Source organism: Copidosoma floridanum, unplaced genomic scaffold (genome assembly GCF_036245765.1).
Source record: "Copidosoma floridanum isolate Cflo_tuat_1 unplaced genomic scaffold, Cflo_Japanese_pri ptg000001l, whole genome shotgun sequence".
Classification (NCBI taxonomy): domain Eukaryota; kingdom Metazoa; phylum Arthropoda; class Insecta; order Hymenoptera; family Encyrtidae; genus Copidosoma; species Copidosoma floridanum.
The window spans coordinates 2,459,652-2,486,260 of record NW_028321878.1 but is presented as its reverse complement, the minus strand read 5'-3'; the positions used below and the strand labels follow the sequence as shown (position 1 = coordinate 2,486,260).

The following is a 26,609-nucleotide window of genomic DNA, read 5'->3' as shown; positions in this document are numbered from 1 at the left end:
TTGCTGCAATTATATCTCACTGCGGCGTTTTTCGGTGTTTTACTTTACCTAGTACTTAGTAGCGTAGTAGGTTAATAAACAGTGGGACCGAGTGGGAGCGAGTTAAAACTTGCATACACAAGAGTAAGTAATAGAACAGCTTCTTTTCCATCCACTGTAGGTGATTGTAACGGCTTTGATTACTTATAAAAAGTACCTATTTAATAACTTTCTCAACTCTATTAACAGATTTTGTGAATTCAGTTTTGGGTTCAGTGCAGTTTTTGACAGTTGAACGTGTTATTTAACATTCATCCAAAGTTGTGGTGTGTTACACACTCGACAGAGCTTGGGTAATTGTAGTAAAATAAAAATGTTTGAAGGCTAAAACATTAAAAATAAACACACTTTGTACACACAAAACTACAGTCTCAATTAGCATAGTTATCGCCCTGATAATTGTGTACTGAAAATAATTATTAACTGTTTTTTCAGCAAAGTGATGGATTCAATTTTTCTCAGTAAGTTGGAGTATGCTCCAAGAGAATTGAAAGTAAAAATTGAAAATAATAAAACAACCTCAACGCACTTAACTTATGTTGGTCGACATGCTGCTGAAAATCTGGAAGTGTCAGATTTTGTAGATCTTACTAGTGACGAGAAATGTTTTGTTTGTGAAGCCGATTTAACAAATAATAAATGTATTTGTATAAAGGAAGCCAAGACAAACGCTACCAAAATTCCTATTGCTGCTAAACTTGGAGAAGTTCTGGGTAACAGGTATGATAAATAATTTAAGAGATATTAATATTTATTAAAAGTTTGTGGTTGATAGTTTGGAAAACATTTTCATTTCTCATACTACATATTCTAAAGATTAAACAATTTTACAACAGATTTTTAATTGAAATCATTGTATATTGAGTCTTGTGCATAAGTAGAATACAGTCTATGATATGTTTTCAGATATCTCGTTGTTGTGTCTGATCATGATTTCATTTGTCAAAATTGTCTAATGATTTTGAACCGATTGGACACTGTTGAATTAGAAGCAGCAAAACTTAGAGAAAAAGTGTTGAAATATGTACAAGAAACTTATATGGGTGAAGGAAAAATAGTACATTTCTTACCCAAAGAGTTTATGAAGTATTAAAATACAAATATAGTTAAAATTAACATCACTACTAAAAGTTATTTTAAAATGGCATGTGGAAAAAAAAGCTTTTGTATATTGCAATGCAATATTCTCGTTAAACGTATTTCGATATTTTCTCATTTTGAGTCAAATGAATACAAAAGTATATTTAAGTGTAAAAATTTTTTTATTAAAAATTTAGTATAAATAAAGGTTATTTTTATCCTTCTGCATGAACCGATTCATAATTTTTATATTATATGTTCATTTTTAATTTATCTCTGTGGGAACGCAGAAAACTTTATAACCCATCCAGTACCGCCATTATTCACACTGGTCACATAAGTAACCAAAACTCTATTACTTTGAGATTCAAAATCAGCTGGTACATCCTAGAAACAAAAATTAACAAAATAAACATTCAACCCCATGTTTCTTTGCCAAAGTCTGTGAAATTTCATTAGCTTACTGATCCACAAAAAAACAATGACGTTTCTTCCCCGCTGCCTCCAATTTCAGTAATAGATAAATATTCCGTGTCACACATACTCTTAAGTCCAATGTCAAAAACGTCAAAGTGCAAATGTACATTAAGTCCTTTGGGAACACTGACATCCCAAGTGCATTGGCTCCTGTTTCGATAAGGATTTGGATAAAGTGGAGACGTGAAGACTCCCCCATAATTGTAAAGCTTTCCACCACATCCTCTTCCTGATGCGTATTGGCATAAAGGAAAAAAAAAAAATTAAACATTCTTTCATTATGGTACACTTGAAACAACGAAAATGAATTCTTACCGCTATTGGTAGCTGTGTACGTTATGTCATAACTGTTACTAATAAATCCTTCCCTTTTGGAAAAAGAATGAAAACTTAAACGATTGCCCGTACTGAAAATTGGACTTGGGATTTGGTAATTGCAAAAAGTTTCACTAGAAGGACTATTGAATACTCCATCCCATATCTAAACAATCATGATGTTCTCATTAACACTACATCAATTCTAATTTTATCAGTACGACAATACGTTTACCTGCAGATTACTCGTAGAGCAATCAGAGCTTGCAGGTATAAACATCTGATTGAAGTAGAGGCTGATTGTATAATTCTGTGGCACTTCGACCGTGAACCAACAATCTCTTACATCTTGGTGAACGATTCTCCCCTGAAGGGAAGTAAAATTGTGAGAACAGTTAGCCTTGCTGTATTCTATTTTAAAGCGCTTGTTATCAACCAGGCCACGTGAAGATCCTTTGAAAATTATTTCTACGCTCCGGTAGTTACTGAATTGAGAAAAAAACAGAATTAAAATCCGTCGATCCCACAAGCTGTATTGAAAATTCATTTTTTTTTTTTTTTTTTTTTTTTTTCATACTCTTTGGTATTAATACCTGTGATAATCGTGTGGTATTCCACTACCGCAGTATTTATAAAAAGTATGAGGCATGTGACTGTCCTGAAATTAAAAACAATGAACACAAAACAACATACATTGAGTAAAAGCAAAAAATTTTAAAAAACAGGTGAATACTCTTACTTCAGAAACGTGGGTACGTTTCGGGGACCCCTCGATGATGAATTGCTCGCCAAAACCTTCGGTTATAACGTTTCGATTCTACGGGGGGAGGGGGAAAAAAAGTTTAACCACCCATAAACAACAGTTTCCTCATACACAATTATGCCTCCAACTTACGTTCAAATCGGCAATCTGCAAGTACTCGCTCTCGCATTTCTCCGAATCCGTCAACTGAAAATCCTTGAACGCCACTCTGACGATGTCCCTCTCCTGGCCGCGTATCACCCACCTGCAGGTAATGTCCGACGCGTAGCCCTCCGGGTAATTGGGCGATTGCAGAACTTTGGCCTCACTTCCCAGCTCCAAATCGGATACTCCACAGGGCGCTAAAAAATCGTTGCAAAGTTAACCAGGCGACAATTCAAACGAGGTGGTGCGCGAACAACGATCATTGGGTGGGATAGTAACATGTGACGAGTTTGAAGGATCCCCGGATCCCGCGGCCCTCGTTTGTGCCGTCGGTGACAAATCTGATCCAAAGCAGATTGCCGAAGCTCCTGAACGGCGAGGGATTCCACGGGCCGCAGAAGCGTCCGATCAACGGCGCGTAGGGCCCACCGTCCCTCACCTCGATGTAATCGCCGTTGCAACGATCGTGCCGTTCGACCATCGTGTCGTTGAACGTGGTGTTCCTCAGGTCGAACACGTCCATGGTGAACTCGATGGTGTAGCCCGAGGGCGCGGTTATCAGCCAGTGGCAGTCCTGGAACGGCTCGTAATACTCCCCGAGTTGGCTCCTGAACTTTGTCTCCTTGCCGGAGGTCACGTTCACGTTTCCCCCGCAACCCTCTTCCGGGCCGTTGACGAAGAGCACCTGAATGCCCAACGAATCAAAAATTATCATCGGCCCACCGGTCAATCAATTAAAGTGTGCTCACGGCAATGCTCAGAGAGCCCTCGGTCGCGCTGTACGAACTGTAGTAGAAGGTGATGGTCATCTCGTTGCCCAGCGACTGAACGACCGGCAAGTTTTTACTCAAGTCCCCGCAAAACGTGGCCTTTTGCTTGTCCAAGTTCGAACTATTGCCTTCGTATATGCGAATGGAGTTTGACAGGCAACTGGAAGACAAAGCAGTGTTTTTATGAAATATTTTTTTTTTTTTTTCACTCGAGCGAGCAACAATACACGTACTCTCGGGAAGCTTGCGTGATGTTTAGTTTCTCGAAGCGCAAGAGCACGCTCTTTTTGGGGGGAGCTTGCACCAGCCAAACGCAGCTCATGAAGACGTAAGAATCGGGGTCCGAGAGTATCATGGGACTTATTAATCTCGGCTTTGTTATATTACCGCCGCAATCTGAAATCAATCGCACGATACACTCGCGCCCATTTTTTTTACCATAGTATACTTGAATTATACTTTGGAGTGAAAAGTATTGAATCATAATTGTACTCGTACCGTTCAATTGATACTTGAACTTGAAGCCCTCGCGATTAATCGAGCTGTCCGTTTTGAATATGATCTCCATTTTGCCCGCCGATATTTTTCTCCCCGGTGAATTTGAACCACACCATACGCTTGAATCGCGTAGCCAGTCTCCATTGTAAAAGGTATTGATCGTCAAGTTGTCGTAAATGCAGGATACTCCATTTCCTGAAAAAAGAAAAAAAAAAGAATTGTTTTTATATGTTGCACACAGCGAGGGGTAAGAAGTAAAAACTTGCTTGACCTTCTATCAAGAAGTTGGTGAAATCAACGACTATATCCGCTTGATCACCCGATGATACGAGAGTGTAGTTGCACAAAGTGTTTGATGGATAAGACGCTTGAAAGTTCGGTGACTCGATGTATTTCACGTCCCGCGTAACTTCGTAAACACCTCCGCAGTTGGGGTACCAAACGGCCTTGAATCCTTCGCCCTCGATCTTCTCATTTGACACGAACTTTACCCTCATTCTGTTGTTAGTGCTGTTGAAGGGCTCCTCCGGGGGTGTGCGCCCGCAAACTTTTCCCAAACTTTTCCAATGATTGGATTCATCGGTATTGTTGTGCGCGACCTCCTGCCACGCGTACACCTAAATGGTAAATCAATGTACAATTTTTTACTTATTACAAATTGAGCCTGTTTTTACTCGTATGCGTATATACCTCTACGTAGTCGTTTTGACAATCCTTGCTCGTTTCGAGATTAAATCTTTCGACGAAGGTTAGACCAACGTGGTAGCCATTTTTGGCCATTATCTCCCAAATGCATTCTGTGTTGTTGGGATAGCTTTGCGGAAAACTTTTCAACAAAAACGATCAATTTTACTTAATACGGATACAAATGTGTACAAGTTTCATTGCTCATCGTGTAAAAATGCTTCTTCACTTACCCGGGGGATCTTATGTCGCTTTTCTTGCCTTTGACTATTCCTCCGCAAGCGTGTCTAGACGGGCTCAATTGAATTTCAAAGTCCGCGCTGCTTTCCTCGGCATAGTATTCTATCGTTATTTCGCTTGTCGGAGTTACTACACTCTGCGGCTTGACGTTTCCACAAAATTGGCCCAAAGACGGCGATCTAAATGTTTTACCCCTTCAAACAGTAATGGGTGTATAATTTTTTTTTTTTTTTTTTTCACGAACTGAGAGTCAGTGGAAAACTTGAAAATTTACTTTATACGAATGTAAGACTTGTCACAGGGACCAAGATTCATTTTTTCGAATGCCACTAATATTGTTTCATCCGTATCCGAGTATTTAACTTTCCAGGAGCAATACACCGGATAAGATGTATTTTTCGGGGGATGTATCGTATGCTTTGGTCCAGTTAAAATACCACCACATGGGTACCATTTGTAATTTATGACGAAATTAACTTTCATTGACTGATAAGTTGCATTTATTGCCTAAAAGTAACAAAATGTTACCTTATTTTGGTGATCTCCGCAATTAAAATACAGCGATTTGAAAAATCATCTCACCTGAACAGTAATCATTCTGTAAGGACTAGTCACCACTAAAGGATTTCCCGTGATATTTCCGCATATTTTAGCTAAAATCTCCTCACCTGCAATAATGTTGTATTTAATTTCACGTTTATTTGTTCATCGTATGAATTTATTTACAATTTTTTTCTACCTGTTATGAGAACATGGCCCAAATAATATTGGCAATTTATTGTTGCTTTTCCTCTGCTTATAATGCCAGATATCGTCATAGCCAGCGTCAATGATATATGGTTTTCTGTCTGTATTAAAGTTCTAGTGTTCAACTCGTCCGGAGGTAATAAAATCCATTTACAAAAGTACGTAGACTCGTTGAACGGTGCTTTTTGGGGATTCGTCAAAGTACCAGACAAAGCTCTAGTCTCTCCACCACAGGCTATTAAATTATACACAAGAAAAAAATTGTTTACCCGAGCGATTTCGTAATTGTTAATAAGCGTGTTTATTCGCGATAATTACCAGCCGGTGACAGCGCAGTGAATCTTGCTTTCATCCCTCGATGACCTCCGACCGATACATAATATATGCTCATGTAATTAGCAGAACTTTCGATTCTTTTCGTTTGTGATGAGTCTGTTAGTGTAACAATTGTTGAGAGCGACCCGAGATCATGATGAAACTGTTGTTTAAAAAGTAAAAATGATAAAATTAATGACATAATCTGGTATTTGAAAAGATGATTGCAAGATAGTTTTAATACTACCGAAACGTGACTGCCCATTGCATATAAACTATTGCCAATGTCTAAGTCTTCTATGTCAACTGCTACACGTAAACCAATCGGTACCGTAATCTTCCACTGGCAATACCTTCAAATACAAAATTGTAATCCCTATAATAATCTGAGTATAGTCAAGTACTCACTTATAACTAGTAGAAATTCTGGGATAGCCATTAGTTTCAATTATTCCGCTCATTCCTTCCAAGTTACCTCCACAACCTATTCAAATGAACATAAAATGTCATTTTCCATTACGTTTCAAGTTTATACTTAAACTGTGATATATATTTACCATCAATGTGAAAAGTATAATTAAGACGAAATCCTCTGCTAAAAAAACGTCTGCTTTCAAATGTACTTTGAAATATAATTACAGCTTCGCTCGTTAAAACTTCGATTGGAGCTGGTTTTCTTCTACCACAATAAGTACCAACCTCGGTGTCTGAAAACAATTATTGAGCTTGGTCGACTAAACGATGTGATTTTAAAAAAAGAAAAAAAAAACAATCGATGATTACTGTTGAAATGTCCCGGAAGTTTTTCCAAAATCGTGACGTGATCAGTTTCCGAGCAATTCAGTGAACTTGGAAGCAGAAAATCTTCAAACTGAATCTTAATGCCCCGGTTGAAAGATCCAATTATCCACCAACTACACAAGTGCGATTTTGTGTTATAGGTTTCAGGATAATTTGGTGAAGTTATAACTCCACCCCGAGGTTTTCTCTCGATACCTCCACACACATCTAAATGATGATTTTAATATCATAATTATTCACTTTATTGCTCAATACTTAGCGTAAATGATTCAAATGTTTACCGCCATTTGTTATAAGCGCTTTGAAACCGTTTCGTGGCTCTGCAAAGTCAGTAAAGTAACGCACATACAAAATATTTCCTTTAGTTGATAAGCTGCTGGGTGGTGTGGTTTTGCAATATCTTCCCATTAAAGGTGAGTCATCTGTTCCACCATCCCTAACTTCTACGTATTCTTTCTCACAACTATTATTTGTTAAAAATTGTTTGTATAAGAAAGAGCTCGAGATTTTCATATACTTAATAATAATAAAAAAAATTGTACAATCTTACTCTTCGCTAAATGCAAGGTCAAATCTATCTGTAAAATGAATAGACAATCGATGTGTATCTATACTCATAAACGTCCACACGCACTCTGTATGAGGTGCAGGAATATTCGGATAATTCGGGGAAGTTATCTGTTGTTGATTATCGTTCTTGGAAGATAACTCAAATCTACCCCCACAGTCATTACCTATTTCTCTAATAGCGTCAAACAAAACAATTATTTGAATTCTTATCACTTTTAATGTGGAAAAATTAATAAGCATATAATTTTATATGTATAGCCGAACATAAATAAGAATTTTTTAAGAAGAGTTATTTACTGCGAAGACATAAAGTTGTCATTACCTAAACTTCAATTTAAAATGAACAGTTGCGAAAACAACTGATAATTTTACATAAAGATAGTTGCTGGTTGTATTTTGCACGGGTGGTTTTACACCATCGCAGTACTTTCCAATGCCCAACAAAGGAGAGTTGGATGATTCACCATTTTTCAACTGGAATGAGCAACTTATGTTGGTGTACTTAAAAGAATCAATTAATAACTATCCTTGTACCAAAGTTTACGTACCATAAGATAACTAGCTCTACAAGAATTGTCATTGGTTTTTGGTTGGTTAGTTTCGATGCGATTTTCTATCACGTTCACTCTTATTCTTCTTCCTGGTTTAACCTTAACAACCCATTCGCAAAAGTATATGAATGGTCGAGGTCGTGAAGAGTGTAAGCTACTATTGAGTTGAATTATACCACTCGATTCTTCAATAGTTCCGCCGCACTCTATATAAAGAATTAAATACATACTGGTGTACCTATCATTGGAAAATATATTCATGTTTGACCTTACCCGACGAAACAGTGGCTGAAAAGCCAGTTTTGTTTCTATAAGCATCCGCAGAAAATTCAACAGTCATAACATTTGTGCCAACGTAATCAGCATTCGTTGAGTTGGATAAGCACACTTTAAACAAAAGACTTTCTTCAGATTCGACAGATTTTTGGTACCCTTTGTTAATTGCTACATAATCAGCCACGCAGTTATCAGATTCTTCAATGTCCATTGTTTCAAATCTCAAGACTAAATGCGTTCCTACTGGTGATACAAATGTCCAGAAAAAACGAAGATTATCTTCATAACCGTTTGGAAATCCAGGCGATGTGAATGAATACGTTGAATTTTGTGCAGTTAAGATGATTATTTCGCTGCTATTCGATTCTACAAATCAACAATCCAATAATGCATTACGGTTATTTAATTCACCACATGATTATGAAAAATAACTATTGCGTCTGAGATGTCCAAACACCTCAACTCACTTATTTCTTCTATTTCACCCATGTACGATCCCCGAGGAATTTTCAGCCATTTCAAACGAAACCAATTGCCAACATGATCAAATCCATTTTCCATTTCGATAAAAATAATGTTACTTGAAGATGTTATTGTGTCGCTTGGAATAGAGATTCCGCACAGTTCCTTTAGCAGCGGAGCTTCGTCGTCGAATCCGTCATAAATCTACGAATACCGTTGTTAAAGTATCTTTTATTTACAATTTAACGCATGAATTGAAAAATGAAACGATATTACTTTTAATGAGGAATAACAATAATCTTCGTAGTGATCGAAATGGAAATCCAAAAATTCTAATCTTATCACATAGTTGAACTCAGTTGTCACCCTCCATGAGAAGGATTCAGTTTTACGATAAGGCATCGGATACATGGGCGATGCTATTTCGCCATCATCTCCCGTAAGCTCATTTCCAAATAGTAAACTATACTCAGCCGTAAAACCTTTCGGATTACCCACGGTGTTTGATGCACTTTTAAATCTGATCCACAGTGGCTGCGACGAAGTTATGCTTTGTATATTTTTGCCACAAAAAACACCTCTTAGCTTTCCAATGCCATTGTTTTCACGGATTTCTAAATAATCGATGTCGCAATTTTCGCTCTCCTGCAATTCAAAACTCTCGAATGTCAAGGTAATCCGGTTTCCAGGCGAATTCCGAATATTCCAAATGCAATCTGCTGCACTTGGGTAACTCAACGGGTAGTTGGGGGAAGCTATTATGCCTTTTTCAGCCGTGTATTTTCCTCCACAGGCTGTATACAATCGTTAAGGTAAGATGAAAATGATGCTACACATAGTGTCAGTTTTGCTTTTTTTAATACATTCATGTGATGTTTGTATGTACCTGTAGATAATGAAGAATAAATTGCGTCAAACTTATCGCCAACAATGTGTCCGTAAAGAGTTGTCAAATGTATAGTGAGCGTATCGCCAGTACTGTAGAAAGGTTTTGGAATCTTGTTATCACAAATTTGACCCAACATCGGTCCCTCGATCCCTGCGCCTTCATAAATCTCAATGTGGTTTGACGAGCAATCCTGAGAGTCCAAGTCAATGTGAGTGAAAGTCAAAGTCACTTTGTCACCTGAAGCAAAAATATTTTTTAACTTTCAATTCATCAAGAATAAAAGTGGCATAAAGTTTTATAATCAAATACTCGGATCTGCGGCTGCAATTATCCAACTACAATTCAAAGATTCCATTGTGTGTAGAGTTGGCGAAGAACGTATAATACCGGATCCATCCACTACGATACGAGCGCCACAAGTTCGGTTATAATGAGCCATAAAACCTTTTGCCGAGACCAATGCGTCTGTTCTCATTTTTACAAGTATCTGATTTCCACTGGAAACATAGTAGGGCAAGCCCTCGGTGTTGAGACAGTGTGTTCCCAATACTATTGCTGCCGTTGAATTACCATCGAAAACCTTATCGTAATCAAGTAGTATTTTATTAATTAATTTTTATGACCAAAAGATAATAATTAAATACCTTGATGTAATCATCCGAACAGTTTCTGCTTTTCTCAAGATCTAAATCGACAAAAGTCAAATTCACGACATGATTTGGATCAACAGTTATCAGCCATTCGCAATTCTGATTGGGAGGATAGTTTTTAGGATATTTGGCTGAGTGAATGACACCCGATTGTCCGGTGAATTTGCCACCGCACTGAATGGGTACAGATTTGTAAATAGCGGAAAATCCGTGGCTGGCGTAATTCGTTTCAGACGCATACTTGATGAGCATTTGGTTGCCAGTGCTGGTTAAGGTCACAGGTGATTCGGAGTAACATAAGCTGTGCGATAATTGAGGAGCATTTTCACTTTGTCCGTTGAAAATTTCAATGGAACCGTTGTTATCTACATAAATAATAATTGTATGTATGTATGCATAAAAAGAAAAAAAAAAAAACACAACAATAAAAACATGCACTGCAACTCATGCGTGAAAAGAGATGATCAAAAAACACTACCTCCCGAGAAACAATCGTGGGAACGTCGATTATCAATTTTCGGAAAAGTAATTTCTATACTTTTGTCATAATCGACTTCAATTAACCATTGACACTCTACGTAGGCAGTTTTTAATTTGTTGCTGTCCGGGTAACCGGGAGATGTAAATTGCCCATACGGCTTTGTCAAGTGCTTGCTACAGCCGTCGACGTACCACTCCAATCTAAATCCGCTAGCCGTTACGAAGCGATCCGACATAAACGTCACGAAAACTTGACGTTGGGATGATGATATTTTTAAAGGTAATACGTCTTCTTCGTGTCCGCATTTTGTGATAATTTCCGTATTTGGTTGATTGTCGTCTCCCTCTTGTATTTTGACGTAATCCTTTTTGCAGTTTCCATCGAGGCTCGCTTGCACATGAAAGTGGGAAAATGTGATGTTGACTGTGTTCCCAGCAGGTGCTGAAATTATCCAGGTGCAGTTGCTCAAGTTTTCATAATTTTGTGGAAAGTTTGGCGACTCTATGACTCCTTGGTAACCAGAGACCTTGTTGTGACAATCTGCAAAGTATAACAGTGTTTAGAAAGTTAAAAAAAAAAAGACAAATTGCGCATTATTAATCGAATGATTGGTGAATTAACCTGTTGTGTATCTTAAATGAAACCCACGAGCATTGGTCAATACGTCGCTTCGGAATAATAATTTCATTTGATTACTATTTGACTCGATCAATGCAGGGCTGTTGGAGCCACAATATCGATGGGTATTTTGCGAATATCCATTGACAATGTCGGAAATTTCAAGGTAATCGAATGCACATCTCATGTGATCCTCAATATCAAAGTCTGTAAAAGTAATTCGAATAACACTGCCGGCTGAAACTCGAATATTCCAAGTGCATGCTGCTCGGTGGTAGTAGTTTTGAGGGTAATTGGGCGATATGATCGATCCACTGGAAGTATGTAGATTTCCCCCGCATCCTAGAATCACGAATATTACACACGAGTTCATTAGAACACTTAAATTAATTACAAATTAACGTATGGTTAATCTAATAACAAATGTACCAGTTTTTACGCTATTCCATTGAATTTCAAATCCTTTTTTCTGCAACGAAGCATCCGAGACAAATCTTATGTACATCTGATTGGTCATACTTGTTATTTCGTCTTCTATTCTATCACCGCAAAATTTCCCCAACAACGGAGAATTGTCTCGAGAACCGCTTCTAAAATAACAACACACAGTTATAATATATCGATGAGTATAATGTCAAAAGTAGGTATGAGCGGGAAATCAGTTGGTAAAATTCATACCTTATTTCTAAATAATCGTATGCACAATTAGAAACATTTTCGAGCTGAAAACTGTTGAATTTAAGAGTCACCAAGTATTTGCTTTCAGCTTCTATAACCCAAATGCACTCTTTATTTTTGGGATATTTATCTGGATAGTTCGGCGAGCGTATGTATCCTGTTGGTGTAAAGTAGTGGCCTCCGCAGTTGTGAGTGTCGTCGACAAAAACATAAGAAACTTGATACGATACGTCAGAGTCGACGAAAAAGTGATAATGCAACGTTAAGTCGTTTCCTTGGGTTGACATGATCTGTGGCGGTACTTTTTTTGGACAATATCTTCGAAAAATATGATTTAGTAAGAAACTTATTCCATGCGACTAATAAACAATTTTACATTATTTTGTAGCTTCTAACGTACTTTCCTAATGATTTAGCTTCAGTAGATCCATAGTCTTCCACCAATTCAATGTATTCTCGAGTGCATTCGTCAGTTATGCTTGATGTTTTGGAAGGAAGAGAAATCCATGTTAATTGAATTGCATTGTTAGAAGGCGCCCGAATAGTCCACAAGCAATCCAAATTATTTTTCCATTTATTCGAACGTTCCACGTGTCCTGGTATATTTAATGAACCCGGGCCTTGTTTAACAATACCGCCGCACTCTAAATTAATAAAAACGAATGTGAATACCAATTTTGCATATGAATATAAGAGTAATAACAATAAAATGTATTGAATTTATATCCATACCGCGATCAATAGTCGTATAGTTTGCTCTGAATCCTCGATTGTGGATACTGGCATCAGTGAAAAATTTAATGAACATGAAGTTGTACGTGGAATAAATGGGATCGGTTGGGACGTTGTGCATTGTACCGCAGAGGGTCGTTATCAAAGTTGAATTTTCTGTATCCCCATCTCGAATTTCAAGCCGGTCAAAATAACACTCGGTCAGATTGCTGAATAAAGATCCTTCCTCAATGTCCATGAACTCAAATGTCAATGCCACAGCTTTACCAGGTGGTTGAGAAATTAAATAAACGCATTCCTTTGATCCTGGGTAATAATTGGGGTAAAACGGCGACTCGAGTATCCCCGAAGATTCGGTAAATATACCACCACAGTCGACCTCGTATTTGAGAATGAATCCTTTTTCTTCAAGGTTTGCGTCACTTTCAAATCTAAGCAGTACTCGATTCGACTTCACTGATAATGACGGTGGTAAGGCTGATCCGCAGTATCTTCCAATTAGCGGAGAATCCTTGTTTGGTCCTTCGTATACCTACGCAAGTTATTTTTTTATTGTTGATTTTTTTTTTTCTTTTCAATATACATTAAACAAAGAATTTTACGTTGTGCTCGTAAAGGAAAAAAAACGAACTTGAGCCTTCTTACCTGTACCGAATCGAACATGCAATTTCGTGAACGCTCCACTTCAAAGTTCACCCAATTTATACGAACGTGACTGCCTTCTGGTAACCGTATCTCCCAATCGCAGATCATGTTTGACGAGTAACTTCCCGAGGCGTATCCTGGAGATACTATTTCACCTCTTTCAGCCGTGTAAACTCCACCACAGTCGGGAGAGCCTTCGAATGACCAAACGCACGATATCAATTCGCCATAAGTAATTAAAAAAAAGTACATCGGGATTTTAGAAATCCCCTACCTGCCACTGTTAAATATGCCAGATGAAAACCGTTATCAGTTTTAGTAGTGTCCGAGTGAAAGTGTACAACGGCTTCAGATCCTGTTGTCGTCAATGGCGGTGGTGAATTGCGATTGCAAAAAATTCCTATACGACGATCACCCATGTAGTTGGTTTCATTGATCTTGAACATGAGCATTTATAAGAGAATTTATAAACATTGCAATTCGCCGGTCAAGGTAAAACACTATTAGAACCAAATTCTCACTTCAACGTAGTCGTAGTCACAGGTCGGGTGTTCCTCGAGGGCCAAGCTTATGAAGTGGAAGGTGATCCGTTTCCCCGGCTGAGCGTGTACGTTCCAGTAACAATCCCGGCCAAGGGGATATTTCCCTGGGAAACCCGGAGACGTGATCGAGCCGTATTCTGCGTCTACGTATCCCCCGCAGAATGGTTCTACTGTTCTCCATCGAAAACCAAATCCATCCGAATTGACAGATTTGTCCGAACGGAACCAAATGTAAATCGCGTTATGCGTCGTTATGATGGTGCCATTGTTGGGCAATTTATTCCCGCAGTACCTCCCGATAAGTAAACTCCCGGCTGATTTGCCATCGTGTATCTGTCACGCGGAGATTTTAATGTTGACTTGACCAATGTGTATAATACTAATAAATCAAATGAAAGAAGAAGATGGTCACCTGTACGTAATCGTGCTTGCACTCCTCGCCCCCGTGTGTATCCTCCAAACTGAATCTCGTGAAAGTGACATTCAAGACTTTCGTGCTGTTCGTCATGATGACCCAAGCACAGCTTATTCCGTGGTCGTATTTGTTTTTATTGGCAGGGTACTCTATATACCCACTGGAGGTGAAATACCATCCTCCGCAGCTTTGCTTTGGCGTCTCGCACGTTGGACCGGTGTAACTGGAGGTGCACTCGCATACCGGTTTTCCGGACAATTGGCTGCACGTGCCGTTGTTTCTGCACGGGTTCGGACTGCAGGGGTTGACAGGCCTGTCGCACATTGCTCCTGCAAACGTTGATGATAATCAAACGCACGATGTTTTTTAATCCTTTTTTTTTTTTTGTCCACAAAAGTACCTGCATATCCAGGGTGGCAAGTGCAGGTGAAGTCGTTGTTCCCTTCGGGCGTGCAGGAGCCATGCGCGCAGGGACTACTTTTGCACGCGTTTTCGGCGACTCGACAGCCCTGAGGACCCTTGCCATTGCCCTGGTAGCCGGACGGGCACAGGCACAAGACTTCCGAATTTGGTCCCTCGCGACAAGTGGCCAAATTGTGGCAGCCGCCGTTGTTGTTCGAGCAGCTGCCTGTGTAGAAACACGTGACGCCGTCCCCTTGATAGCCACTTGGACACATTGCGCATTTTCTCGAGCCCTTGCGGTTGAGCATATCGTCAATCAATACTTGCCCAAATGTCTCTCATTTACCGATCATACCGTTATAAAAGTTTCGTTATGTCTAGAACGTGTTGCAAAATAACGAACCAAAGTATTGATACACTCGACCAAGGGTGTGGTGCTGCAGCCACCGTTATTGACCAAGCACTCGTCGATATCCTGACACTTGAATCCATCCCCGGTGTATCCGGCAGGGCAGGTGCCACAGTAAAAGGTCCCGGGCACGTTGTGACAGGTAACGAGTGGATTGACGGAACACGGGTACCGCGAACCCGTACACTCGTCCACGTCTTTGCGGCACGATGGATCGCTGTCGGCCAAGTGGTCCCAGCCCTGTCGGTTCAGTGCCGTTCGATTCATGAAAGGGCACAGTTGGAAGAAGGGAAAAAAAAAAATTTCTTCGTGCATTTACCGGTTCGCATATGCAAGTGTATCCGAGGGGCGAGCTGGTTTTCACGCAAACCCCGTGACCGCAGAGCTCGCTGTTGCTCGACTCGTCGCATACCGATTTTTGAGTAGCACAGTGGAACCCGTGCCATCCTGGCGAACAGGCGCAACTGAAACATCGTAAGGATCTTGTTAGCTTTCCATTGCCTTCTTGAAAAAAAAAAAAGGAAATTCTTTGTTTTTTCCTCTAAACTATGAAAATCATCCACCTGAAACTGCCCGGAAGATTCGTACAAGTAGCTCCATTCTGACACCCAGATGGTCTTCCCGCGTACCGCTCGCATTCGTTCACGTCGATCGAGCACAATGTGCCCTGAGAAATTCAATAATCACTTTTTTTTACCTATACTAGGTGATTTTCATTCGATTTTGATGTAGAAAATTTACCTCCCACTCGGGTGGACAGTGGCATTGAAACGAGTCGTAACTATCGATGCAAGTTCCGCCATTTTGGCAGGGATCGCTCGCGCATTCGTTTGTTCGGAGGATCACAGTAATCGAGCGGACTTTGATTTCTAATCTGCGTAACTGTTGATTTGAATTAATTTTGTTTCATTTCATAAATTTATATAAAATGCACATGTAAATCAGGAATAATATTAATTGTACAAGGACACTTTTTCTTACCCTACTGCTTAGTGCCCTAACTTTGGCGGTAGTTACCGAACTAGCTCCGGACTTTGAAAAAATGAAATACCAATAATTAAAAACATCGATACATTATTTATATTGGTATAGTTACATGAAAATCCACGTATTTTCTACCTCGGTTTCAGACGTGGGTTTCATCACGTTTGAAGAATTGAGCGGCGTGTCGCTCGCATATTCAATGGCATTTATTTTTCTCAACAATCCATTTGGTCCTTCGATTACGTGTGACAGTCGTTGGAGAGTAGATTCAACGTCACCGAGTATACCCGATTTCCATCTCTCCACCAAAGATGAAGCATTTTGGGCCTAATTGTTTTATACCAGATGGATTATTTGAGCTCATTATTGCTGCTTTTTTTTTTTTTTTTTTACAAATACAACGACATTCCAAACTTACCGCCCACACCGCATGTAACAAATTTATATCGTTTATGTTAACGTTTCCAACTCCTAGTGTCTTCAAAGTTATGTTTTTATCCTTGGCACTTGATATAAACAAGTTCCCGTTGATCGATTCAAGCGTTGGTCTGAATGAATTTGAAAATAATTATTTTAAAAAACGTTTGGTACGCCACACCTTTTTTTTATTAATAATTTACATTTTAATTATGAAAAAAAAAAAAAAAAAAAAAAAAAGAGAAAGAGAAAGAGCGGACCTTTCATCCAACCAGCCAACGCAAAACTTGAGCAGTAAAAAAATAAGTAGCCACGACCGATTTATCGCTAGCATTTTGTTGCGGGAAAAATAAAATTTCAACGCGCCGTTGCAGATCAATTCAACGGGTAAACCATAGTATTCGAATTTGAAAATTACGTATAAGGGTTTTAATGGTGCAAGAACCTGATCCAAACTGAATCCAAGACTCGACAATATCACTTGTTAATACTACCAGTTTGGGGTGGGCGTTTTCACACGCGTAATCGAGATGTACCCGCCCAGTATTGGGTTACAATGTGACGATATGAACCACCGAACGCACTGAGCGAGTCTTTACGAAACGGTAAAGTTGAAAATTTTCCAATACCACTGATTCGACTGATGCACTTGTATACACGAATTAACGAGCCTCGCGTAATTGATTCAGTTCTTCATCGTTCAAGTACAAGATTGAGATCTCATTATTGCGTAAACAACGTGATTTATTGATGTATCCACGTAGAGCAAAATCTTTTGTTGGATACATGGTAAAAATAAAAAAATTACTTTTCCTCCGATTCTTTTCCACTTCTAGTTGAAACGTTTTCCTGTACATTGAAAAGACTTTTTTTTTACAAAAAAACAAAATAACATGTTCAACTGAGGTGACGTATTTCCCAGGGTGATTAAACATGTTTTCCCCAACCGGGCTGAGTTTCGCGAAAAGGTATTTAAAACTTATGCAGTGCTTTATATTGCATTCTTTTTGTATAAAATTGCTAAACTGATGTGTTAACAATTTAACGATGCTTTGGTGGAATTTTCTGATGTTTTCAATAGGAAAAATTATCAAAGTTTCTTCCTGCAAAATATGCGAATTCGTACTTAGGGTTATAAAAAAAATGTTGTTTTTGTTAAACAAAAAATCACTTTATTAATTTATTCATCATAATATACAAGTACTAATGTAGAATATAAAATTTTAGGACCAAATATTTTACACAAAAATTGTTTGTAGTTTTATACAACTTTTCCGTATGGAAAATTGATTGTGTGTAGTAATGAAATATTTGCTCTGGTGATAAAACGTATCAGTCTTGCCTTATCTGCAAAAGGTACTTTTTTCGTAAATTTAGCCATGTATATAAATTTGGTAAACTTTTTCCACCGATAAACTAAAAATCATGTGAACTTGTCGCTCGTACAAACAGAACGTGTATTCTGCTTATCCATATGATGGCGTACCGATATAGTTCACAGTGTTCACACCGCGCAAGTGAGGGAGGAAGGCCTCCAATCATTCCTTTTTCATATCACTCAATAATCGTTTTTTCTCTCCAGTCCTTTTATGCTTGTACAACGACGAAACTTAAACGAGTTTGACAAAAATAATATAATAATTTATTTTAAAAGCAAACAATTGTAACAAATTGGAGCAGGTGTCCAATTCGATGCAGTTAAATTGTTGAAAGATCATATTACGCCTCATGCACCTATATTTCAGGATCATTCCTAGATAAAATTATTACACGTATAGCAATTAAGTTATACGTAGGAATGCCATGAGCTAACAAAAAATAAAAAGCTTTGCATTCTCGTTTCGAAGTCATCGTTTTCACATAGTTTTTTTTTTTCATATCCAGCTTGTATAAAAGCAGGTAAGTAAGCATATAACATACGTATACTTTACATTGTTTATACGTTGATTCGAAAAGAGCTCTTTTGCTAGCAAATGCAACAAGCGAATATCACACAAGCTGCAAGCATCAGCAGCGCACTGTTGCAACTTTCGCGAACGAATGGCCGCAACGGCCACCCAATATACTTACTATCTTGAGTCGAGAGTGTGGGGGGGGGCAGTGTGCGTACCAGTAGCGACTTGCGGTTTTTGGAGCCGCTAACTCGCTTAATAATAATATATACATATACATTAATAATTCAATCTGCGGGGGTGTACGGGTCACGCATATCGCAGCAGCAGCCCACTAACATTTTCCTGTGAAAGTCTGTTATATAGCCCTCGGGTAGGTATATATTTGCACTTATTGGGCTGAATGATACTTCTAGCTATTTGTATTATTATTATTTTCTCTCTGTCTCTCTTTCTTTATCGTGCAATTGTGTGTGCGCCCTTGCTCTGCTGCGGTTCGTCGTCGTCGGGATAAATGCTCGTGATCCACTGTGTACATACATATATATGTATCTATAGCGTTTCATCGTCGTTTCCCTGCACTGGCCTCATATAAGCAAGTATCAACAAAAGGGTTTCTTCGCCAATAGTCGTCAACGTCACATCCATAGTATCCCCATGTACCGTCATCGTCGAGAAATAGATAGCTAGTGTACCTCATAAGTACCTCTACTGTGATGTGCTTGTCAGGCAGTCTACTCTTATACGCTGATCGCCGACGTCGTCAGCGACGTGAGGACGGGAGTGGAGTCGGGGTTGTTCCCCTGTTCTCTTTCCTCCTATACTAAACTCCATTCCCTCGTCATCCAAATACCACCTAGTACTCGTATAGGCCCTATCTATACGCACTTTAATCTCGTTATTTCGATAGCGCGTATATATATACACGACTGGTATTCTGCAACTCCTCTCTCTTGTATTTATCTCCTCATCATCGATCCTCCGCACATGCATCTGCAAAGCAAACCGCATCCTGAAGCACCTCATTTTAATTGTTACGCTCTTCTGTCTTAATACTTACCTCTTGGCCACCCCCTGTTTGCCCTTTTTTTTTTTTTTTTTTTTTTTTGTTTCGTGCGTTTGCTCTTCTGCTTGTGTACACATATAAGTACCACACTGACCATATGCACACTGCTGCACCGGCCAGATAGCTGCACTGGCTTAAAACCTTGAGGAGTTCCTTGAATTTCCATAAGGATCAGCCGGTCGTTGGGATTGAAGGTGGAAAAAAGCATGGGAAAAGCCGGCCGTGCCCCTCTATAAACTTTCTCTCTGCGCTGCGCTCTGCTGCTCCAAATAGGTATAATTGCAGAGAGAACGCTCGCCGCCGTTGAGTGTGAGTGTATGTACTTGCTGATTTTGGAGGCTCCGCCGAAGGGGTATAGGGGCGTGCTATACAGAGAGACCTAAGTACGCGCTACTCTTGGATGTGGGTGCGAAAAAAAGTCAAGATTATCGAAATTGCTGTTGCTGCTGCTTCTTCTGGATACGGCGAATAACCTTTGAAGAGTTGTTTTCTGGGGTAAGGAGCCATGCCGCATGTCTATTTATCGAGCGGCGCACCTACGTGCTTGCCCCGCTGTTAATTGATAGTTAGCTTCCTTGGCCTTCGCCGATGTTTCTTTCATTCACGCATATTCCATCCTCTCTCATCTGTTAATTTACATAACCTGTACACCGAGTCTCTCTGTACTCCAGTGTACGCACACCCCCACGTTTTCCTGGTTGGACTCTTGAGTTGTTGTTGACTGAAACCTCGTTTGTTTTTTTTTTTTTATAATATATAAATAAGCGTCTTGGTTCCGAACTGCTCTTGTGTGACCGGTGTTGTATTACAGACGAGATCTCAAAATTCCCTCATTTAAAAGTATGTCATAATTACTTTCCTGTATTGTTGGCTCGTGCGATCTTTCAACCATAATAACTTGTATACTTGTAATACTTGCTTATCGATTCGCTCATCAAACTTGTGAATTTGAGTGGATGCTCTGAAAACGTCCCAAGGGTGTTTTATGCAACTTGCAAGTGTACACATGATAAGGCTGAAGAAAACAAGAAATTCGATACTCTTACGCAAAGAGTATCAGCTCAAGTCATATGATAACCCTTGCTTGGTGCATGTGTTGCAATGCATCTGATGTCCCCTGCATAGAATATAAGCAATTTAGATAATAACGTATATAAGGCTCCTTTCCATCTTATTCTCTTTCAGTCATATAATTCTTGAACGTCTAGTAGTGTTTTAGCTCAACAGATTGCATCTGCAAAGCGTACAGTATTGTCATTGCTGTGTAAAATGGCTCAGATTGATGGTCCACACCACTATCCAGAAAGAAATAATGGAACTACTGATGTTGTCATGAATTTAGTAGGAACAGACGAGCAGGTAGCTATTCTGGATGCTGGTGCTCAGTACGGAAAGGTCATAGATCGTAAAGTACGTGAACTGAATGTTCATAGTGAAATTTTGCCACTAGACACACCAGCTATTACACTAAAAGAGAAAGGATTCAAGTAAGTTTAAGCTTGTTTGCCATTTTAATTATATTGCCAATAACTTTATCACAGACCATGTATTGATTTGTTAAAATTTTTCAGGGCAATAATTATTTCTGGTGGTCCCAATTCTGTTTATGCAGTAGATGCTCCAAAATATGACAAAGATATCTTCAGAATAGGGATTCCAGTCTTAGGAATTTGCTATGGTATGCAAATGATAAATAAAGAATTTGGTGGATCGGTTGTCAGAAAGGAAGGCAGAGAAGATGGCCAATTTACCATAGAAGTAGACCCCAAGTGCCTTTTGTTTAAGTTAGTGGCAGTAAATAAATCACTTATTGTTATGCTATTTTGATCATTATTAATTGTGTTTCTAATTACGTATGTACAGGGGCTTGGATAAAGATCAAATGGTGCTATTAACACATGGCGATAGCATAGATAAAGTGGCAGATAACTTTCGTGTTGTTGCAAAATCATCAAATATAATATCAGCCATTTCGTGTGATCAATTACGGTTGTATGGTGTACAATTTCATCCAGAGGTGGATTTAACAACCAATGGCAAAACAATGTTTCACAATTTTCTTTTTGGTGTGGCTGGTTTAACTGGAAATTATACTCTGAAAGACAGAGAATCACAATGCATTCAATACATCAGGGACACTGTTGGTAACAACAAAGTTTTGTTGCTAGTCAGTGGTGGTGTGGACTCGACAGTTTGTGCAGCACTACTTCACAAAGCCTTAAACAAAGATCAAGTTATAGCAGTTCATATTGACAATGGATTTATGAGAAAAGGTACCAAAGGAGCTTATTTTTTTAATAAAATTTTAATACAAATTAATTTATCAAATCCTTATTTTTTTCGTATTAGGTGAAACCCCATTAGTTGAACAAAGTCTTGCACAAATTGGAATAAGATTGCGAGTTATAAATGCGACTCATAATTTCCGTCATGGTACAACGACAGTACCAGCTGGTGCAAGTGCTAGTGAAAATTTGAATAGTTCAAACCCAGATAATCCGCTAAATCCTCCTATATATTGTGTCAATGTGAATAAGACTAATCGAGATGTTACCATATTCCCAAAACCAAAACTCACAAAAATGCTGTGTAACACCACGAACCCAGAAGAAAAGCGTAAAATTATTGGTGACGTTTTTGTTGAAGTGGCTAATGATGCCATGGCAGATATGGGCTTGAATCCAGAAGAAGTATTCCTCGGCCAAGGCACTCTGAGGCCGGATCTCATCGAAAGCGCTAGTTCTGAAGCTAGTTCTAAAGCTGATGCAATCAAGACGCATCACAATGATACGGAATTGGTAAGAGAACTACGTGCAAAGGGTCGAGTAGTTGAACCCTTGAAAGATTTCCACAAGGACGAAGTTCGACTGTTGGGTGCCGATCTTGGGCTTCCGGCGTCACTGGTACAAAGACATCCCTTCCCTGGGCCAGGATTAGCTATTCGAATTATTTGTGCGGAAGAACCATACATGGACAAGGACTTTTCAGAAACAAAAGTAAATTATCACACATCAGCAAAACATTTATTTTTATTTTTTTTTGTTGATGATAATTATTATTATTTTTTTCTTTTTTTTTTCTTTTAGGTTCTAGTCAAAATAATAGCAGAGTACGAGCAAATGTTACAAAAAAAACACGCTCTTTTAAATCGTGTTGAAGGCGCCACCAGCGAAAATGAACGTCAAGAATTACGGAGAATATCGAGTCAACGACCTCTTAACGCTTACGTTTTACCAATACGTACTGTTGGTGTTCAGGTAAATATACATTTTTTTTCTTATGCATGCAAGTACATTAAAGGAAACTCTTGTGAATTTTGGAAATTTCCTTTTATAGGGTGATAAGCGCAGTTATAGTTACGCAGTTGGTCTCACTAGTGATGATGCTATTCCTGAGCCAGCTGAGTGGCAAGATTTGTTATATTTGGCTAGATTAATTCCCCGTATTTGTCACAACGTCAATAGAATTTGTTATATTTTTGGAGGTAAACTTCAGCATCCTGTGATGGACGTTACCCCAACACAACTCACTCCAAATGTAATAGCAACGTTAAGGCAAGCCGATCATATAGCTAACCAGGTATGACATATATCAGGCCGATCATATAGCTAATCAAATATTATTATAAATTCTGTGTACTAATTAATTTTTTAATATTTTCAAATTGTCTATTTCTTTAGGTATTAGTAGCAAACGGTAGTATGGAAACATTAAGTCAAATGCCGGTAGTACTCATTCCTATTCACTTTGATCGAGATTATGCCTCTCGTATACCTGCCTGCCAACGATCAGTAGTTTTAAGGCCATTTATTTCTCGAGACTTTATGACTGGAACGCCAGCCATTCCCGGAAAAGAATTGCCGATGCACGTATGTATCGGAAAAATTTTTCTTTTGATAAAATTTAATGAGACAATTTGTTTTATTATTACATAATATTGCAGGTGATTAAAAAAATGGTTCACGAGATCATGACGGTACCAGGAATTTCTCGTGTTTTATACGATCTTACGTCCAAACCACCAGGTACAACCGAGTGGGAGTAGTGAAGATTGTCGAATGTTATTCACATTGAATGTTTTCTGTTTTTCTTTTGAAACAACGTGCGCATTGGCGCAAAGTTATGAATGATGAAATTTGTTATTGACTATTGCCGAACGACAAATAACCGACAATTAACTAACCTTAAGGCCCTCAAAGTCAAGTAACAATACACATTGCGATGAATCAAGTAACGCACGCATCTGTAATTAGATGAAGACAGGTGCATCTGGTTGTGCGAGTAGCTGACCATGCTCGATTATCACCATACATATACATATAACACACGGTTAAACTTTAAACGCAAGAGCTCCAAAAATTAATACAACTAAACTGAATATGTTTTTATATTGTGTATGTGCATGAATGCGTTACAAAAGAGCGCGACATGTACATGTGAAATACATATATGAATACTAAATAGTCAAATATTATTGAATAATGTGCCGATCAAACATCAACAAGCCAAAAAAATTTATACAACTTGCCTACCTTCAAGCATGGTGAAAGTTGGTTCAGCGTTTTCGTTGTATCAGATAACTTATCTTAACAATATTTCACGTAAAGTTAAAAAAAAATGCTTTATGCGTTACAAGTTACAAGTGAATGATTGTGAAAACAGTCAATGACGATTTTTAGAGTATAAAAGATGTCGTGCAAATGAAGTAACTAAGAATGTTGAATAAAGAGAGAAAAATCTTTAACGATAAAGCTCGACTAAGAAATGAAGAGATGGAGGGAAAACAGAAATGTATGTGCATGAGAGAGAGAGAAAGAGAGAGAGTGTGTGTGAGAGAAAGAGAGAGCAAGAAAAATAATTGAGTGGTTTTAATGGAAAGAATGAATGAGAAACAGAGAAAAATAGTCAAACATGTCAACATTGCTTATTGTATATATTATATATCCACTTTTGTCATCGTTTATTTAAGCAAATTGTAAAAATTTTATTTATCAAGTAATGTAATATATAGAAAATCTAAAACGGTACTTGGCCACAGCACTTGTTGTATAACTGATGATGATGATGATAATGATGATGATGATGAGGGTGATTATGATTATAACAATAATAATTATTATGACGACGATGATAAAAATTACGGTGATATATTGGGATAATTGATCAGAAGGTCAAAAAATATCAGCAGATCAAAGTGCCGTAGTGTCTTTCTGTGCAGCAAATCTTATGTTGGACGCAACTTGTATATTTTAGGACAGAAATCGTACTAAGTGACGGAAAAATGTTTGGTTCACTTTGTATAAGGAAGAAAATCTAATTTTCTTAAATTAGAAAGAAAATAAAAAGTGTTTTCTTATGATATATATATAATCAGTATATAATAAAAAAAAAAATCAAATTTTTACATATAGTATGAAATTTGAATTGGATTATCCTCAACTTTAATCGATAATCTTTAATTCGATATAGGATGAGCGTTGCATCATTGACCGACACTCGTTTCAGCAATAATTTTTCAATGACCATCTATTAGTTATATATATAGAGAGAGATTACCTTTATTTACTTTTAAATTAACTTTTTATCGCATCATACGTTTATTTACTAATGTTGTTGGTCTTATGGATGGCCGTGTGCTTGCAGCTTGCAGCTTAATTTTTTTTTTGTGATTTTATAATTTGTTATATCAAACGATTAAAATATTTAAATAAAAAACAGTTCAAATGTTACTTGAAAATAGGTGGAATATAAAGAAAATGTTGACTGACACTCTTTTCATGTAGAAATATCGTTACTTTGTAAAAAAAATAAAAAAAACTGTCTTCGCCAGGATACCACCGCATTTTACATCGTTAAAAAGAATCTTTTTTTTTACATGAATTATAATTTTTGACTTTCATGCGTTTCAAAAATTATCTAAAGTAACATCCCGTTCGGAACAAATTATGTGACAAATAACGAGCCAACATCAGCTACAGCTGTATTGTCAGCTTCAAAAATCTATGAAGCCGTAATAATTGAAAAAATCAATGAGGTTTCACTTTTTTATTTTATTTAAATGAACCCCATCAATAGGACCTAGCGTGTGTTTCGTCCAGTAAAAAAACCTTGTACTTCAATCAAATTCACTTTTTGAATACATCAAAACTCGATGGTAAATTTTGCGCCATGGTGTGATCATTCTTTGCGTCTTTTAATCACTTTGCGCCCACGGAAAGTGATTAGCGGATTCAAAATATAAATTTGTACCCAATAAAAAAACAGTCTTGTAAGTTGTACTTAGCACCCATGGTGCAAAATATAATACTATATTATCCGCCACATGAGGTTTGAAAAAATTTTCACGTGTGATTTTTATTTTTTTAAATGGTACTATTTGTTTTATGCAGTGAGCATTTCAAAGTAAAAATTTTTATTTTTTCTTACACCTTCAAAGAAATAGTTTGTTAAGATTTAACTTTGTTTATAATTTATTTAGTTAACTTGAAGATATATATGTTTTTAAAATGAAAATTTTTGTTTTTTCAATTATCAAAGCTCTCTATTAACTCGTGTAATTCTGTATATAGACCTTTTGCAAGCGTTGTACGACTTGTATCGAAATTTCTTATATTTTAATCAAATAGTAGTTTTCCTACGAGTTTGAAAAGTCTCTGTTTGCGAACCGAGAGGTTTACGGCCCGAGCCGAAGGCTAGGGACGTAACGAGGTTCGTAAAGGAGACTTTTGGAACGAGTTCCGGAAAACTTCTTTTTGGCCCGAGGAATTACCAGCCTCCCAAAACCACCCGAAGGCGGAAAAATAATTTTTTTTTAAGTTTCGTTTTTAATCGTATTGACGCTAATAAGTGACATATTTCATTCTTACAACTCAATTGAACATGTATGTTCTACTGTTTCGTTAGGAATTTGTAAAAAAATTTATTCCCATCCACTTGTGCACTACTAAGATACTGTACTAAATACACTTTATTTATAATTAAAAATAATTTTTATTTTATTCAACACTAATGTATAAAAAGGTGCTGACACTTTTTTCGTCCAAATTTTATTTAGGTT

At 37.9% G+C, this 26,609-nt stretch overlaps 3 protein-coding genes across 4 annotated transcripts; 2 read left to right on the top strand and 1 right to left on the bottom strand.

Moving 5' to 3' along the window:
* The first annotated feature begins 132 nt into the window (after positions 1-132).
* LOC149375985 (uncharacterized) lies at positions 133-1,272 on the top strand. The gene is made up of 3 exons (XM_089598243.1): positions 133-156; positions 475-759; positions 946-1,272. The coding sequence occupies exons 2-3, from the start codon at positions 482-484 to the stop codon at positions 1,130-1,132; spliced, it is 465 nt and encodes a 154-aa protein (XP_089454369.1). The 5' UTR covers positions 133-156; positions 475-481; the 3' UTR covers positions 1,133-1,272.
* On the bottom strand, positions 1,163-17,021 carry Cubn (Cubilin). Its single transcript, XM_023392713.2, has 51 exons — positions 16,855-17,021; positions 16,596-16,725; positions 16,313-16,504; positions 16,175-16,225; positions 15,935-16,075; positions 15,757-15,860; positions 15,513-15,657; positions 15,188-15,433; positions 14,783-15,077; positions 14,380-14,711; positions 13,947-14,300; positions 13,700-13,862; positions 13,426-13,619; positions 12,781-13,312; positions 12,449-12,692; positions 12,049-12,366; positions 11,800-11,960; positions 11,374-11,712; positions 10,750-11,292; positions 10,266-10,636; positions 9,931-10,201; positions 9,619-9,858; positions 9,009-9,526; positions 8,738-8,936; positions 8,268-8,636; positions 7,992-8,200; positions 7,766-7,917; positions 7,424-7,615; positions 7,155-7,336; positions 6,856-7,080; positions 6,630-6,779; positions 6,481-6,556; positions 6,320-6,425; positions 6,076-6,235; positions 5,750-5,992; positions 5,593-5,678; positions 5,285-5,517; positions 5,004-5,204; positions 4,777-4,912; positions 4,358-4,703; positions 4,087-4,281; positions 3,822-3,984; positions 3,568-3,748; positions 3,098-3,503; positions 2,807-3,015; positions 2,651-2,728; positions 2,505-2,569; positions 2,147-2,396; positions 1,912-2,077; positions 1,584-1,825; positions 1,163-1,506 (listed from the first exon to the last, which is right to left on the bottom strand). Exons 1-51 carry the CDS (start codon positions 16,926-16,928, stop codon positions 1,390-1,392), a joined length of 11,295 nt encoding a protein of 3,764 aa, XP_023248481.2. The 5' UTR covers positions 16,929-17,021; the 3' UTR covers positions 1,163-1,389.
* A 1,716-nt stretch (positions 17,022-18,737) lies between these two features.
* On the top strand, positions 18,738-25,247 carry bur (GMP synthase burgundy). 2 transcript variants are annotated; one of them, XM_014354368.2, is made up of 10 exons: positions 18,738-18,859; positions 19,045-20,047; positions 20,764-21,039; positions 21,124-21,336; positions 21,416-21,825; positions 21,902-22,548; positions 22,639-22,809; positions 22,889-23,131; positions 23,233-23,421; positions 23,496-25,247. In XM_014354368.2, the coding sequence occupies exons 3-10, from the start codon at positions 20,822-20,824 to the stop codon at positions 23,595-23,597; spliced, it is 2,193 nt and encodes a 730-aa protein (XP_014209854.2). In that variant the 5' UTR covers positions 18,738-18,859; positions 19,045-20,047; positions 20,764-20,821; the 3' UTR covers positions 23,598-25,247. The 2 variants fall into 2 exon arrangements, with proteins under 2 accessions (XP_014209854.2, XP_089448621.1); XM_089592495.1 differs by having other exon boundaries at positions 20,761-21,039.
* The last annotated feature ends 1,362 nt before the right edge of the window (positions 25,248-26,609 follow it).

Bases quoted from the DNA above. Each gene is read 5' to 3' on its own strand.
- LOC149375985 (XM_089598243.1), top strand. From the start codon at position 482: ATGGATTCAATTTTTCTCAGTAAGTTGGAGTATGCTCCAAGAGAATTG. The intron at 760-945 runs GTATGATAAATA...ATATGTTTTCAG, and splicing joins GGAGAAGTTCTGGGTAACAG to ATATCTCGTTGTTGTGTCTG.
- Cubn (XM_023392713.2), bottom strand. From the start codon at position 16,928: ATGCTAGCGATAAATCGGTCGTGGCTACTTATTTTTTTACTGCTCAAG. The intron at 16,726-16,854 runs GTCCGCTCTTTC...AAATTCATTCAG, and splicing joins GTTGGCTGGTTGGATGAAAG to ACCAACGCTTGAATCGATCA. The intron at 13,863-13,946 runs GTGAGAATTTGG...CTCATGTTCAAG, and splicing joins GTGACTACGACTACGTTGAA to ATCAATGAAACCAACTACAT.
- bur (XM_014354368.2), top strand. From the start codon at position 20,822: ATGGCTCAGATTGATGGTCCACACCACTATCCAGAAAGAAATAATGGA. The intron at 22,549-22,638 runs GTAAATTATCAC...TTTTTCTTTTAG, and splicing joins AGGACTTTTCAGAAACAAAA to GTTCTAGTCAAAATAATAGC. The intron at 22,810-22,888 runs GTAAATATACAT...TTCCTTTTATAG, and splicing joins TACGTACTGTTGGTGTTCAG to GGTGATAAGCGCAGTTATAG.